At 45.6% G+C, this 17,917-nt stretch overlaps 1 protein-coding gene across 7 annotated transcripts in view; it reads left to right on the top strand.

The window, feature by feature from the left end:
* Window positions 1-17,917, top strand: part of DYNC1I1 (dynein cytoplasmic 1 intermediate chain 1) — an 837,173-nt gene that overhangs the window by 142,069 nt on the left and 677,187 nt on the right. For 5 of the 7 annotated variants that reach the window (XM_063921359.1, XM_063921358.1, XM_063921360.1 and 2 more), the window contains exons 5-6: window positions 2,018-2,108; window positions 15,697-15,720. In XM_063921359.1, the coding sequence (XP_063777429.1) occupies window positions 2,018-2,108; window positions 15,697-15,720 (115 nt within the window). The remainder of the gene's footprint in view (window positions 1-2,017; window positions 2,109-15,696; window positions 15,721-17,917) is intronic. The other 2 variants (XM_063921362.1, XM_063921363.1) reach the window with 1 other exon arrangement.

Raw genomic sequence — 17,917 nt, 5'->3', positions numbered from 1 at the left:
ACACAGCTGTCTCCATCTCAGAAAAAAGAATTAGGCTGGTCGGGGGTGGTCTGGGTACTCAGAAACCCCCCCAGTGTGTGCCACTGCACCTGGTGACTCCATGCATGGCAGGGCTGCCTCAGTGGGTGAGGGGGGACACATGCAGCATCACCATGGTAAGGGTGGGACTGTGCCTTTTTGCTCCCTGTGTTACCCACTGCATTCTCCAACATTAATATACTAGTTGCCGCGTATTAATAAATAGGCCCCTGACAGAGAGAGAGAGAGAGAAGCAACAGTGCACCTACTGTACAACAATAAAACACTAAGCGACGGATTCAATTAAGTGCCCCCAAAGTGGAGAGAGATGAAGTACCAGCCAATCAGTCTCTAACTATCATGTTACAGGCTGTGTTTTAAAAATGACAGGAGCTGGTACTTTATCTCTCTCCACTTTATCTCTCCCCAAGTTTTGATAAATATCCCTCTATGTTTAAATATAAATTCAATTCAATTACATGCAGTAATTTACCACGTGTGAAAAAAGGTGGTAGCTTCTGGCTTTAACACCTAGGGCTATTCAGTTAGAGCTCCTTTTTCTCACCTGGTAAAATATCATGTTAACGGGCATTAACCCTTAGAATCCGTCATAAGTTCCTGGACATATGTGTTAACGCGATCCCGACACCCGAAAAACGGGCTATTTATCATCTGTTTATTTCTTTTCTAACCTGCTCATGCTCAAAATAAAATCCCAGTTAGCTGCAGCCCTGCTGCTTCAATTAGCCCGCCGTAAGTTACCACGGCTAATTGAATTCCACCCAAAATGTTGATCTAAAGACCCGTACACATTAGTCGATAAAGTAAACAACGTCACTCATTTTGACCCTTCCTGAGCGACGTTGTTTACTATATCGACTAGTGTGTACGCTGCCCAACGATGAACAATGAGTGGCCTTGGTCTCGGCCGTGCATGCAACTCAAATTTGGACTCACCGTCCAAAGCTGCATGCTCCGGCCGGATGCGCCATGACGTCACTGTGCCATATTGCACAGCGTGTATGCCCGCTGTCGGTTGGCCCGGCCCTAGTTCATACCCACCTTAAGAGTCCCTGTAAAATGCTATGCGACAGATAGGTTATAACACAGGTTCTCAAACTCGGTCCTCAGGACCCCACACGGTGCATGTTTTGCAGGTCTCCTCACAGAATCACAAGTGAAATAATTAGCTTCACCTGTGGACCTTTTAAAATGTGTCAGTGAGTAATTAATACACCTGTGTGCCTGCTGGGTTACCTGCAAAACATACACCGTGTGGGGTCCTGAGGACCGAGTTTGAGAACCACTGGGTTAGACAATCAAGACATTGCATATACAGGTTGAGTATCCCTTATCCAAATATTCCGAAATACGGAATATTCCGAAATACGGACTTTTTTGAGTGAGACTGAGATAGTGAAACCTTTGTTTTTTGATGGCTCAATGTACACAAACTTTGTTTAATACACAAAGTTGTTAAAAATATTGTATTAAATGACCTTCAGGCTGTGTGTATAAGGTGTATATGAAATATAAATGAATTGTGTGAATGTAGACACACTTTGTTTAATGCACAAATTTATAAAAAATATTGGTTAAAATGACCTTCAGGCTGTGTGTATAAGGTGTATATGAAACATAAATGCATTCTGTGCTTAGATTTAGGTCCCATCGCCATGATATCTCATTATGGTATGCAAATATTCCAAAATACGGAAAAATCCCATATCCAAAATACCTCTGGTCCCAAGCATTTTGGATATGGGATACTAAACCTGTAATAATTTCCACCCTAGGTAAGAATCACATAAACCATTACATTCTGTATATAGAAATGAGAAAACACTCGATGAGAGAAACCTGTATAAAAGCTCTGGTCTCATTATACTTGTTCACATCAGAAAGGAAATGAGAATAAATATACAATATATGTAACAATAAATGAACATGCTCCCTGTCAGTATTATGGGATACTGTACCTGTTATTTGCGTTATTTAGTTCCAACCCCCGTGTCTCCCTCGTCGAAATCAGTGAGCACTCCCAGTGAGGCCGGCAGCCAGGACTCAGTGGATGGCACAATAATGGGACGGTGAGTTGTGTATCTTATACCTATGCATGTGATTGTAACGCACTTATAGTGTATGTGCCAGTCTCTGCTACACAGCACGGAACCACCACTGACCATCCACTACATGCTGTTTGTATGTAACGCATAACATTAGCTGCACACTACGCGTTTCGCTCATTATATTCCGGATCTTCATGCACAAGAACTAACTGATGAAAACTCAGATGCAGCACCATTATCTTATTCATTTCTAACAGTTTTCTGCATTGTCCCAAATTATGTATTCCAAAAGGGGAGTGGCTAATTATAGGGCTTGGGGGGGCGGGACTTCACTTTGGCCAATCACTTACTATGACTGCTTAATCTTCTTAGGCAGAACAATGTTTTTATATTTATGTATTTGCAATTATTTTTTTCAATGAGGACTCACAACAAATAGGAAAGATTATTACGTAGGCTATCACTGAGCTGTAATAATTGCAGCTGATACTATTTTATTTTACAGTGAATGTAAAATACTGCTACTGATTGTCCACATTCAAAGTTATAAATGCTCACGTTCATGGATAATAAACATACAGTATGGGTGGTATTCAGTATACCAGTTGTTGGGATCCCGGCGCACAGTATACCGGCGCCGGAATCCCAACTTCCGGCATACCAACACCTTTTCTCCCTCTTGGGGGTCCACGACCCCCCTGGAGGGAGAATAGATAGCGTGGCGCCCGTAGCTCACTCATTTGCGCTTGCCCCGCTGTCGGCAAGCCGGCAGTTCGAATCCCGGCGCCGATATGCTGACCGCCAGGGACCCGGCTGCCGGCAACTCATACCACACCCTACAGTATATATGGACTAGTCTACTTTATAGGGTATCTGGCAAGGGACACCATTTACTGAAGGGCTGTTATAGATAGGAGTGTAGTATGGCTGACCGGCGGTCAGCATACCGACGCCGGGATCCCAGCGGGGAGGGGCGAGTGCAAGTCGCCACGGGTTCTATTCCCACTCTATGGGTGTCGTGGACACCCACGAGTGCGAATAGTCTCTGTTGGTCTGCATTCCGACCATCGGGATAGTGAGGGGGTGGGATGTTGGTGGAGGTCATGTGACCGTCGGTCTCCTGACTGCCGGTCACATGAATACCACCCATAGATACATATGTGTTACTGCATTAATAAACACTGACAATATTTCTATACCAGTTATTCATTAGTTAGATGTTGTCCAGTGATAACGGGTGGTCCTGTGTGTTCATGGTCTTATTAGGAATATCTATATCCACAAATAGCTATAAAGTGACAGCAGAGGTCCTCTCCTCACTATGGCCCGAATTTAAAGTTGAATGCAAAAATGCAGCTGAAGGTAATATGTAAAAATACAGAAGCAGCATGGCAGCTAGGTGCACAGGTGTATTTATTACTCACTGACACATTTCCCAGGTCACCCAGCAGGTACACAGGTGTATTCATACCCAGCAGGTGCACAGGTGTAGTCATTCCTCACTGACACATTTCCCAGGTCACTCAGCAGGTGCACAGGTGTAATAATTACTCATTGACACATTTCCCGGGTCACCCAGCAGGTGCACAGGTGTAATCATTGCTCACTGACATGTTTCCTAGGTCACCCAGCAGGTACACAGGTGTAATCATTGCTCACTGACATGTTTCCCGGGTCACCCAGCAGATGCACAGGTGTAATCATTCCTCACTGACACATTTCCCATGTCACCCAGCAGATGCACAGGTGTACTCATTACTCACTGACACATTTCCCAGGTCACCTAGAAGGAGCACAAGTGTACTCATTACTCACTGACACATTTCCCAGGTCACCTAGCAGGTGCACAGGTGTAACCATTACTCACTGACACATTTTAAAAGATGGAGTGGAGCTAATTATTTCACCTGTGATTCTGTGAAGAGACCTGGAAAACATGAACTGTTTGAAGTCCTGTGATCCAAGTTTGAGAATCTATGGCCTAGTGTGTAGGTGCTTCCGTCATCATGATCAACAAATAAACTTACATTAGATTAGAAAGATACCACTTCCTAAAATGTATATCTTAGGGATATGTCTAAGTCCAAGTCAGAGGAATCTCTAAAGGGCACTGATGACTTACATAAAATCATACATGTATAAATTATATGGGATGCGGTTAGCATCCCTACACCACTCTGAATTCCGACGCCGGAACATCAACTACCGACATCATGAAGGTAAGTATCAGGGTAACTATTAGGGTTAGGGCCCGGTTGGGGCTTAGGGTTAGGCACTAGAGGGGGGGGGGGGGGGGTAAGTCCTAGCCTCCACCCCCCTGAGTTGTAGCCCTAGATACCCCACCTTGAATATTAGCCCTAGCCGACACCCCGGGTGGGTTAGGGGAGTGGTAAAATAATTACCCTATCCCCTGTCAGCAGTATCATTGTCGAGATGCCGCTTTTGGTCATGTGACGTCATTCCAACCGTCGGTATCTTGTATCACACCCAGTTATACTTATATATATATAATCATAACCTTTCTCTTGGCCCTGCAAATACTTCATATACAGTATATAATATGAAATTTACATTTGTCAGACCTAGAAAGAAAAAATATACAGAGCTGGGCAAAGCCAATCAATCAATCAATCAATCAATCAATCAAATTCTTTAATTAAATCAAACACTATTGAGCAACTTCATTTAGAAGGTTCACCTGAATTACATCAAGTAACAAATAATGATACATTGATATAAAGAGAAATAGACAAAAGATGCAGGATCACAATACTAGGGCTGCAATAGACAGATGATATAAAAATAGATTTGGGTTTGGATAAAAGACAATCAGCTTGTTATACACAGCCCAGGAGGAGAAGGCCACTAACACTGATTCCAAATACAACATTCATGATTTAGTATTCATACATTAGAGTATTATAAGTGATTAGATAAGAGAACCGAGAGGGAGCTTAGGGGAGGGTGAGCGAAATATGGCTTCATGGTAACACCCACCTCCCACTGGGCAGTGGCGCAATTTGTGCCATGATGCAGTGGGGGTGGGATCATGATGATGTGATTCCAAATGGTGCTATCTAGCTCCCCGACCGCCCACTGCACCGCCCACGGGATCCAGGAGGGTGGATTACTCTCTCGGTAGTCTGTGAGTGCTCCCCGCATTTCAGGAGTCTCCTGGACATTCTAGGGGAGTAGGCGAGTGTGGTAGAGAGGGAGTTACGAATATGGTCAGTTTAAAAGGAACGCAGGTATGTGATGGGGGTAGATATATGCCAGATGGGCAGTAAGGAAATGAGATGCTGTAATTATACAGAGAACAGGCGGGTGACGGAGAGCGAGATTTGGGGAAATAGAGAAATACAGGACAATACAGTGATGCAAGAAGGGAGGAGGATGGAGAAAGCCAGGAAGCTGGATGAGTGGAGTGGAATATACTGGGATCACTGGAAGCAGGCTTAGGCTTTTATATTGTATTTTAAGTATAAGATTTGTAACTCAGTAATACTATCAGGAGCCATTGTGATTTACATAGTAACATAGTAACATAGTATTTGAGGTTGAATAGAGGCAAATTGCCCATCGTGTTCAACCTGTATTAAGTTGTGATGATTCTACATACTTGCTGAATAATGTTTTTTGACTAGTTAGCTACGATAACTCATGTTACCCCCGGATTAACCACGTTGATATTTTAAGTATTATAACCTTGGATAGCTTTTTCATTCAGAAATTTATCCATTCCTTTTTTAAATCCAATTACAGAGTCCGCCATTACCACCTTCCCTGGCAGGGAATTCCACATCCTGATTGCCCTAACAGTGAAGAACCCTTTCCTCCGTTGCGTTCGGAACTTTCTCTACTCCAGTCGCAGCGAGTGCCAACGTTTCCTAAACTGTGTTCTTTTAATAAATAATTCCTCTGATAACTCTTTGTGATGTCCCTATACATATTTGAAGATATTAATAATATCTCCTCTTAGGCGCCTCTTTTCTAGTGTATACATATTCAGCCTAGTAAGTCTTTCCTTATAGTCCAGTCCTTCTAGGCCTTTAATCAATTTAGTAGCTCGCCTTTGAACACTTTCGAGCTCACTGATGTGTTTTTTATACAATGGTGCCCAAAACTGAACACAATATTCCAGGTGCAGACGTACCAATGCCTTATACAGCGGCATGATTACATCCGAGTCCCTTGTCTCAATTCCCCTTTTTGTGCACGCTAGCACCTTACTTGCCTTCTTTACTGCGTTTTGACATTGTGTATGGTTATTAAGCCTATTATCAATGAATACCCCCAAATCTTTTTCCAACTCTGTTTCCCCTAGGCGTTCCCCATTTAATATGTAGGATGCAAGTTTGTTTTTAGTCCCAAAATGCATAATCTTGCATTTGTCTGTATTGAACCTCATTTTCCATTTAGACGCCCAGAGTTCAAGTTTAGATAGATCATTCTGCAAGGACTCCACATCCAATTCTGAATTAATTACCTTACACAGTTTCAGTGGCGGAACTAGCGAGCAGTGGGCCCATGTGCGACAAAATGGCTTGGGCCCCCCCCCCCATCCCATCCCATCCAAGTCCACCCCCTCACCCCTGGAGAGGATCTGGTGAGGGGGGCCTGCTCAGGGAAGTGGATACCTAGCAACAGTGCCGTAACTAGACATTTTAGCACTGTGTGCAAGAAACGGCATTGGAGCCCCACCCCTGCATGCAAAACAGGGGCAGTGCGCGCCGTAGGCGCGCGCAAAAATACATAGTGGCGTGGCTTCGTGGGGAAGGGGTGTGGCCACAAAATAATACCAATTCATAAAACGGTGCACAGTAGTCTCCATTATTCAAATTACGCCGCACAGTAGCACCACTACACCAGGTAGAGACCCTTTTACACCTTACGGTGGACAGATTCCTCTTTTCACACATTACAGCAGACAGCGTCCCCTTTTTACACATTACGGCAGACAGCATCCCCCTTTTTTACACAACGGCAGACAGCGTGCCCTTGTTACACATGGCGGCAGACAGCGTACACTTTTTTCACATAACGGCAGACAGCCTGCCCTTGTTAAACATAGCGGCAGACAGCGTACACTTTTTACACATAACGGCAGACAGCCTGCCCTTGTTAAACATAGCGGCAGACAGCGTACACTTTTTTCACATAACAGCAGTCAGCCTGCCCTTGTTACACATAATGGCAGAGAGCGTACACTTTTTACACATTACAGCAGACAGCGTGCCCTTGTTACACATTATGGCAGACAGCGTGCCCTTGTTACACATTATGGCAGACAGCGTGCCCTTGTTACACATTACGGCAGACAGCATCCCCCTTGTTACACATTACGGCAGGCAGATTCCCCCTTGTTACACATTGCGGCAGGCAGATTCCCCCTTTTTACACATTGCGGCAAGCAGATTCACCCTTTTTACACATTGCGGCAGGCATATTCCCCCTTTTTACACATTGCGGCAGGCAGATTCCCCCTTTTTACACATTGCGGCAGGCAGTCCCCCTTTTTACACATAGCTGCAGGCAGATTCCCCCTTTTTACACATAGCGGCAGGCAGATTCCCCCCTTTTTACACATTGCGGCAGGCAGTCCCCCTTTTTACACATAGCAGCAGGCAGATTTCCCCTTTTTACACATAGCGGCAGGCAGATTCCCCCTTTTTACACATAGCGGCAGGCAGATTCCCCCTTTTTACACATAGCGGCAGGCAGTCCCCCTTTTTACACATAGCGGCAGGCAGTCCCAACAAAGAAAGAAAGAGACGAAAGAAAGAAAGAAAGAAAGAAAGAAGAATTATACTTACCCTCTCCGCTGGCTCAGGCTCCTCGTGCAGCTTGACGATTCCCGGGCAGTAGAGGAGGTGGAGGAGGGAGGTGAAGGAGGGAGCCGCAGCAGCGCTGTGTTATTGGTGGAGGCGCTGCTGCTGCTGCCCCTCTGCTTCACTATAGGCTGTTCTCGGAAGACAGCCTATAGTGAAGCAGAGGGGCAGCAGCAGCGCCTCCACCAGTAACAAAGCGCTGCTGCGGCTCCCTCCTCCACCTCCCTCCTCCTCCTCCTCCCCCCTGTGCCGCTGCTCCTCTCATCTCCAAGCGACCCTCCTCCCTCTTCGTGTGTTACAGAGGCGGCAGCTGCCCGTAGTGCCCTGGCCTGATCTGTTCGTTACGACGGGCGGGCGGCGGGAGTCGCGGGACGCAGACCCGACGGGAGCGCTGGTGTGCGGCTGCGGCATGATACAATGAGTCATTGTGACTCATTGTAATGCCGGCGGCTGTGGGCCCTTGAGTGCGGCGGGGCCCCAGTGCAATGCACTGCCTGCCCTGCCAGTAGTTCCGCCCCTGCACAGTTTAGTATCATCTGCAAAGATTGACACTGTGCTTTCCAGGCCTATTTCTAGGTCATTGATAATTATGTTGAACAGTAGTGGTCCGAGTACAGACCCTTGTGGTATTCCGCTGACTACTGGGGACCAGGTTGAGGACTTCCCGTTGACCACTACTCGCTGTACCCTGCTGTCCAACCAGCTTCTTATCCATGTGCAAATAGTTTTTCCTAGGCCAAGCTCCTTTAATTTGATCATCATCCTCCTGTGAGGAACTGTATCGAAGGCTTTTGCAAAATCTAGGAAGACCACATCCACTGCTTTTCCTTGATCAAGATTATTGCTCACTTCCTCGTAGAAGCTAATTAAGTTAGTTTGACATGACCTGTCCCTCACAAACCCATGCTGGTTCTTGCTAATAATCCTAGCGGACTGTAGATACTCATGTATGCCGTCCCTTAGAATTCCTTCCAATATTTTTCCCACTATAGATGTTAAACTAACTGGTCTGTAGTTTCCCGGAAGATTTTTGGATCCCTTTTTAAATAATGGCACTACCTCAGCTGTACGCCAATCCTTCGGTACCATGCCTGATCTAATTGAACAATTGAAAATCAAGTATAGGGGTCGTGCTAGTTGTGAACTAAGCTCCATAAGAACCCTCGGGTGAAGTCCATCAGGACCAGGTGATTTATTAATCTTAATTTTGCTTAATCTCTCCCGGGCTACATCTTCGCTTAAACAAGTATCTAACCATGAATCATTACTGTCACAATTGTTATGCTCTACTCCTACCATCAGTTCTTCACTGGTGAATACTGATGAAAAGAATTTGTTCAGTATTTCCGCTTTTATTTCGTCATCATTTATCAATTCTCCTAATTCATCTTTTAATGGACCTATATTCTCCTTCTTTAACCTTTTACCGTTTATGTATTTAAAAATAGGATTTTAATACCTACCGGTAAATCCTTTTCTCTTAGTCCATAGAGGATGCTGGGGACACTTCATAGACCATGGGGTATAGACGGGATCCGCAGGAGACATGGGCACTCTAAGACTTTTACTGGGTGTGAACTGGCTTCTCCCTCTATGCCCCTCCTCCAGACTCAGTTATAGGAACTGTGCCCAGGGAGACGGACATTTCGAGGAAAAGGATTTTTATTATTTTTAAAACTAAGGGTGAGATACACACCAGCTCACACCACAACACGCCGTACAACATGGCATTTGTAAGTAAACCCAGTCAACAGCATGAACAAAAAAACAGCAACAGGCTGATTATAACGAAACACAACCATTGTGCAACACAACCAAAACCTACAACCACTACTGCAGATAGAGTCCGCACAGGGACGGGCGCCCAGCATCCTCTATGGACTAAGAGAAAAGATTTACCGGTAGGTATTAAAATCCTATTTTCTCATACATCCTAGAGGATGCTGGGGACACTTCATAGACCATGGGGATTATACTAAAGCTTCAGATCGGGCGGGAGAGTGCGGATGACTCTGCAGCACCGATTGACCGAACAAGAGGTCCTCATTAGCCAGGGTATCAAACTTGTACACTAATTACTTCTTCGTTTTATCAAACTTGTAGAACTTGCGAAAGTGTTTGAACCCGACCAAGTAGCTGCTCGGCAAAGTTGTAACGCCGAGACCCCACGAGCAGCCGCCCAAGATGAGCCCACCTTCCTAGTAGAATGGGCCTTAAGGCAATCCAGCCATAGAATGAGCCTGTTGAATCGTGTTACAGATCCAACGCGCAATAGTCTGCTTGGAAGCAGGCGTCCCAATCTTATTGGGAGCATACAGGACAAACAGAGCCTCCGTTTTTCTAATCTGAGCCGTTCTGGCTACATAGATTTTCAAAGCCCTGACCACATCCAGAGACTTTGAGTCCACGAGGGCGCCAGTAGCCACTGGCACTACAGTAGGTTGGTTCATGTGAAAAGCTGAAACCACCTTAGGTAGAAACAGCTGCCGAGTCCTCAACTCCGCTCTATCTTCATGGAAGATCAAATAGGAGCTCTTGTGAGACAAGGCCGCCAACTCAGATACTTGCCTTGCGGACGCCAATGCCAACAACATGACCACTTTCCACGTGAGGAATTTAACTCAACCTTCCGTAAAGGTTCAAACCAAGGAGATTGCAGGAACCTTAACACCACGTTGAGATCCCACGGTGCCACCGGAGGCACAAATGGAGGCTGGATATGCAGCACACCCTTCACGAAAGTCTGAACCTCAGGGAGGGAAGCCAATTCCTTTTGAAAGAATATTGATAAGGCCAAAATTTGTACCTTAATGGAGCCCAGCTTAAGGCCCGCATCTACACCAGCTTGTAGAAAATGGAGAAAACGCCCCAGCTGAAATTCCTCCGTAGGGGCCTTCTTGGATTCACACCAAGACACATATTTCCTCCAAATACGGTGGTAATGCTTCGCCGTTACTTCCTTTCTAGCCTGAAGCAGAGTGGGGATAACTTCACTGGGAATCCCCTTCCGGGCTAGAATACGCCGTTCAACCGCTATGCCATCAAACGCAGCCGCGGTAAGTCCTGGAACACGCACGGACCTTGCTGTAACAGGTCCTCTCGTAGAGGAATAGACCACAGATCTCCTACGAGTAACTCCTGAAGATCCGGATACCAGGCTCTCTTCGGCCAGTCTGGGACAATGAGTATCACCGGAACTCTTGTTCTTCTTATGATCCTTATCACCTTCGGGATGAGTGGAAGCGGCGGGAACACGTAGACCGACGGAAACACCCACGGTGTCACCAAGGCGTCCACCGCTGTTGCTTGAGGGTCCCTTGACCTGGAAAAATACCTCCGAAGTTTCTTGTTGAGGCGAGACGCCATCATGCCTACATGAGGAATTCCCCAGTGACCTCCTGATGAAGACCCCACTCCCCTGGATGGAGATCGTGTCTGCTGAGGAAGTCTGCTTCCCAGTTGTCCACGCCAGGAATGAAGACTGCCGCCAGAGCGCTTACATGTCTTTCCGCCCAGCGGAGAACTTTTGTGGCCTCTGCCATTGCCGCTCTGCTCTTTGTTCCGCCCTGGCGGCTTATGTACGCCACTGCTGTTATGTTGTCCGACTGAATCAAGATGGGCAGATCTTGAAGAAGGTTTTCCGCTTGTCGAAGGCCGTTGTAAATGGCCCTTAATTCCAGAATGTTTATGTGCAGACAAGCCTCCTGACTTGACCATTTTCCCTGGAAATTTTCCCCCTGTGTGACTGCTCCCCATCCCCGGAGACTTGCATCCGTGGTTATCCAGGACCCAATCCTGGATCCGAACCTGCGTCCCTCTAAAAGTTGAGGACTGTGCAGCCACCACAGGAAAGAGATTCTGGTCCTGGATGACAGGACTATTTTCCGGTGCATGAGCAGGTGAGACCCGGACCACTTGTCCAGCAGGTCCCACTGAAACACCCTGGCTTGAAACCTGCCAAATGGAACGGCCTCGTAAGCTGCCACCATCTTTCCCAGCAAACGAGTGCACTGATGAATCGACCCCCTCACCGGTTTCAGAATCCCTTTTACCATGTTCTGGATTTCCAGAGTTTTCTCCACCGGCAGAAAAACTCTCTGTAACTCCGTGTCCAGAATCATGCCCAGGAACGACAGTCGCGTCGTCGGCACCAACTGTGATTTTGGCAAATTTAGGAGCCAACCATGTTGCTGTAGAATCTTCAGGGAGAGCGCAACGTGTTCTAGTAATTTCTCCCTTGATCTCGCCTTTATCAGGAGATCGTCCAAGTACGGATAATTATGACTCCTTGCTTGCGCAAGAGGACCATCATTTCCGCCATCACCTTTGTGAAGATCCTTGGAGCTGTGGAAAGCCCAACGGCAACGTCTGAAATTGGTAATGACAATCCTGAACCGCAAACCTCAAGTACGCCTGATGCGGAGGGTAAATGGGGACGTGTAAGTACGCGTCCTTTATGTTTACTGATACCATAAAGTCTCCTCCCTCCAGACTGGAGATCACTGCCCGAAGAAATTCCATTTTGAATTTGAATCTCTTCAGATAGAAATTGAGAGACTTTAAGGTCAGAATCGGTCTGACCGAGCCATCCGGCTTCGGTACCACGAATAGGCTTGAATAAAAGCCTTTTCCTTGTTGTGACGGTGATACTGTGACAATGACCTGATGTAGGCACAGCTTTTGTATGGCCGCGCATACCACCTCCCTTTCCGGGAGAGAAGCTGGCAAGGCTGACTTGAAAAAACGTTGAGGGGGCACGTCTTGAAACTCCAGCCTGTAACCTTGGGTTACAATGTCTAAAACCCAAGGATCCAGGTCCGAGCGAACCCAGACCTGACTGAAGAGTTTGAGACGTGCCCCCACTGGAGCGGACTCCTGTAGAGGAGCCCCAGCGTCATGCGGAGGGTTTTGCAGCAGCCGTGGAGGGCTTCTGCTCCTGGGAACCTGCCACCGCAGGTGATCTTTTTCCCCTTCCCCTACCTCTCGTAGCAAGGAAGGAGCCCCCTTGCCCTCTTTTGTACTTATTGGGCCGAAAGGACTGCATCTGATAGTGAGGCATTTTCTTCTGCTGTGCAGGGACATAAGGTAGAAACGATGACTTACCCGCAGTAGCCGTAGATACCAGGTCCGCGAGGCTGTCACCAAACAAGACACCACCTTTATACGGCAGAGTCTCCATATTTTTCTTCGAATCAGCATTCCATTGACGAATCCACAATGCCCTCCTAGCCGAAACTGACATAGCATTGGCCTTTGATCCCAAAATGCCAATATCCCTTGCAGCGTCTTTCAGATACCCTGCAGCGTCCCTTATGTAACTTAAAGTTACGAGAATGCTATCCCTGTCCAGGGTATCAATTTCAGAGGATAAATTATCCGCCCATTTTTCAATAGCACTACTCACCCATGCCGACGCCACGGTAGGTCTGAGCAGTGTACCCGTAGCGGCATAGATCGATTTCAATGTGCTTTCCTGTCGACGATCCGCAGGATCCTACAGGGCTGCTGTGTCCGGACTCGGAAGGGCCACCTTCTTGGACAGTCGGGATAAGGCCTTGTCCACAGAGGGGGTTGACTCCCACATTTTCCTGTCCCCTGAGGGAAATGGGTATGTCAGCAGAATTCTCTTGTGAATTAAAAACGTTTTGTCAGGATTTTCCCAAGCCTTTTCAAAAAGAGCATTCAGTTCATGAGAGGGAGGGAACGTTACCTCAGGTTTCTTACCCTTAAACATGCAGACCCTCGTATCAGGAACCTCAGGGTCCTCCGTGATATTTAACACGTCCTTAATCGCCACAATCATGTACTCAGCATCCTCTAGGACATATGAGAAAAACTTTCTTGGATTGGTTTTACTCTCTATTGCGATTTGCTTTTAACTTTCCATTTTAGCTGCTCTTGTTGCTTTTTTGCATTTCTTATTACACTCCTTGTAATACTTGAAAGACTCCTCCTTTCCATTAGATTTAAATGCTTTGAAAGCCTGCTTTTTTATCCATTTCTGCCTTAACCTTCTTGTTAAGCCACATTGGTTTGAGTCTAATACTCCTGCATTTACTGCCCATGGGAATAAAGTTATGAATATTGCTATTCAGCAACCCTTTTAAAACATCCCACATTTCCGAAGTGTTCTTGTTATTAAACAGAACCTCCCACTCTATGTCGTTAAGTGCACATCTAAGCATACTTAAATTAGCCTTCCTAAAGTTAAAAGTTTTGGTGGAACCCCTGTAGCTATGTTTCATGAAACTGATGTCGAATGTGATCATATAGTGATCACTGTTACCCAAAGTCTCCCCAACTTTAGTGTTTGATATAATGTCCACATTATTAGTAATTACTAGATCCAGGGTAGTTTTACCCCTAGTTGGGTCCTCGACTAATTGAGACAAGTAGTGATCCCTAAACATATTTAAGAACCTGCTGCCCCTCGCTTTAGCACATGAATCGTTACTCCAGTTTATATCCGGGTAATTAAAATCCCCAATCACAAGGATGTCCCCCAATCCCGCAGCCGTTTTGATTTGCTGCAATAGTTGTTCTTCCTCATGTATGCTAATATCCGGCTGTTTGTAGCACGTGCCCATGACTAGTTTTTTTGCATCAATTCCCCCATTTGAGATTTTAACCCATAGTGACTCCACATTATCGCCAGTCTCCTCATAGATAACCTCCTTTAGGTATGGTTTAAGTGATGGTTTAACATAAAGACATACACCTCCTCCTCTTTTGTTAGACCTGTCCCTCCTGAAAAGAGAATACCCCTCCAAGTTAGCAACCCAGTCGTGAGAGTCATCCCACCATGTTTCCGTAATACCTATAATGGCATACTCAGCCTTTGATGCTAACAATTCCAATTCCCCCATTTTACCTGCTAGACTTCTTGCATTTGCAAGCATACATTTTAGTTTATTGGTTTCTTTATTTGTTTGTTTTCCTAAAGATTTCCCATTCTGGTTAACTAGTGCATCCGTAGAGTTACTGATACAGACTGTCCTTCTCGCTCCCTCTCCAACCCCACCGTACTTAGTATTGCCCACCATACTTTTCTCTTTGGTCAACCCAATGTTCCCGTCTAAATTCACCGCCCTGACATAAGTATTTTCCCTTAAGTCCCGTACCACATTTTCTATAGGCTGTCACATTTTCTATAGCACGTTCCAGAGTGGCTGGTACTGCAGTGTCTGCGCAGCCTGTATCACACGTAACATGCATTGGTGCACTGGCCCAGCAGCAAAGAGTCCCTGGCAACTATGATAACAGGAGCTGTCTTCTCATATGGATGGCCAGTCCACATACTCAGAGGCACCGATTGCAAATGCCTGATCCTTATGTAACATTAATAATTGAAGGCAAATGTGCCGCAGGTCTGCTTAGTAAATGTCCCCGTATAATGATTGGAGAACGCTGTCTGATAATGAAACGCGTTGTGACCTTATTCGCAGATATTGCAGATAATGAAACGCGTCGTGACCTTATTTGCAGATATTGCAGAAACTTGTTTGCTGTTTTCATTGGTGGAACTCACTCAATAAGTGAAACATGGAAAGTTTTGACAACTATTGTGTTAACGAAAAATAAAGACATAATGGCACCCCATATAACTCAACGAGAAAATATACAATTCATTCATCTTCCAAGTCAGATTAAAGCTAGAGGTTAAGCTGGGGCATGTTATTCAGCCTGTATGTAAAGGATTGTCCTGGGGTCTTCCAATAAAACAGGCGTGATTCCTTGTATACCATAATGAGTAATAAGACATTTTTATTTCCTACTTTTAGGAATATTCAGAGTGGCCTCCTGGGGTAAGAAAGTGTTTGTGTATGTCTTATGTGCTGTATAATTATTGCAAGAAAGAAATGTTTTAAACAAAGAGTTAGTTGAGGCGAGTATTGGTCACTACTGTGTACGACTAAGGGCCATATTCAATACTTGTCGGATCCTTTCCGACGGAAAAGGATCCGACAGGTTATACGAGCGGCTAAATCCGACTGTCGGATTTGGCTGCCCCCGACAACTGTAGACGCCGCTCAAACGAACCCCGTGCTGTCACGTCCGTCCGGCGGGCAGGTCCTCCCTGCTACTTTGTCCGTGCTGCTGTCTCCGTCCGCTGCTGTCTCCATCCCTGCTGCTTTCTCCGTCCCTGCTGCTTTCTCCGTCCCTGCTGCTGTTTCCTCTCCTCATCTCAGAAACAGGTCAGCTTGCAGCCGCTCCTCACCCGTCGCCGCTCCTCGACGTGTCCCACTCCCCAGTCTCATCTCCCTGGTTCTGACAATGTCAATCCGACTTTAAAAAAAGTCAGATTGACATTGTCGGAACCTGGATCCGCTGCTAATCCGACAATCCACGTGGTTTCCGACAAGTCGGGAATTCCCGACTTGTCGGAAAAAATAGCCCGGCATTAAATAGGTCGGAACCCCTTTCCGACCTAAACCTGTCAGAAACTGCAGTCTTTCCGACAAGACGGCAGTTTCCGACAAGTATTGAATACACCCCTAAAACTGTTATTGCAGTGTTTTTAAATTAAAGGTTGTATTTCGGATTTATATTGTCCAGGTGACAATAGAACATTATGGCCCTAATTCTGAGTTGGGAATAAAGCAAAATAGAGCAAGTAACTGGACAGACCATTCGGCAACGCAAGAGGAGCAAATAAAAAAAACTGCATGCAGGGTAAAGTGGCAAATTATACTTACCAATAATTTTGTTTCTTCAAGATACTCAATAGCAGCCATTACTCTGGGATTATATCCCATTCTCCTAGGTCTAGACAGGAAGTTTTTTCATAATAGGCTCCGCCCACTCTGGGAATACAAGTTCGCACCCCCCTAGCCTCCTCAGTCTTTGAGTGTCTCCTATTATAGATCCTATGAAAAAACACATACTGAAGTGGGAACTGTAGGCTGCCATGGAGTATCTTAAAGAAATGAAATTATTGGTAAGTATAATTTGCCACTTTCTTCTGCACTACTCCATGGCAGCCATTACTCTGGGATATACCAAAGCATCCATATAGGGTGGGAAATAAATAAAATATCAGGAAACGTCTGATGCTTAAAGTGGTAATTTATAACACTGCTTCTGTATGTACAGCTTTCCCAAAGTGGGCATCAGAAACATCCAGCTCATAATGTCTGGAGAACGTATGAATGGACGACCATGTAGCTGCCACACATATATCCTTCAGTAACACCTGAGCCTTCCTTGTCCAAGATGTAGCGACAGCCCTAGTCGAGTGTGCCTTAATTTGTTCAGGAACTGGACGACCACTTTTCTCGTAGACAAACAAAATCAACTCTCTAATCCACCTTGAAATAGTCATTTTGGACGGTGTTTTGCCCTTCTTAACTCCAGAATGCAAAACAAATATGTTCTTCGCTTTGCGGATCTCCTGAACCCTCTCTAAGTATATGGAAACTGCCTGCAATACATCCAGCGTATGCAACCTTTCTACATCATTATTTGTGGGATGTGGAAAGAAAGACGGTAAAAGACGGTAAAAAAATGTTGGTTCTTGTGAAAAGATGAAACAACTTTAGGTAGAACTCTGGATTATTTCTTAGCACCACCTTATCTGGCAAGATATTTAAATAGGGTTATTCAGCCCATAGAGCCTGTAATTCACCGACTCTCTTTGCAGAGGTTATTGCCATAAGAAAAACCACTTTCCAGGTTAGGAGGAATCTCCTCTAGAGGTTCAAATGGAGGTACCATTAATGCATTGAGAACAAAATTCAGGTCCCATGGCGGCATTACTGACCTGATCCTGGGACGTTCTCTCTTAATAGCTTGACAAAACATTTTGATTAGATTATCCTCCGACAATTTCTTATCCAATAGGACGCTCAGGGCTGATATGTGCATCTTGATTGTTGAAACTGCTAGCCCCTTTTCAAACCCCTCACTCAGGAATTGTAATATTTGCGGGATTTCAACTCTGGAAATATCAAAGTCTTCCCCAGACCACGTGATAAACTTCTTCCACATCCTATAGTAGGAGTT

Source organism: Pseudophryne corroboree, chromosome 5, assembly GCF_028390025.1.
Source record: "Pseudophryne corroboree isolate aPseCor3 chromosome 5, aPseCor3.hap2, whole genome shotgun sequence".
NCBI classification, from domain to species: Eukaryota; Metazoa; Chordata; class Amphibia; order Anura; family Myobatrachidae; genus Pseudophryne; species Pseudophryne corroboree.
The sequence above is the reverse complement of the archived record's forward strand: the minus strand, read 5'-3'. Positions and strand labels throughout refer to the sequence as shown.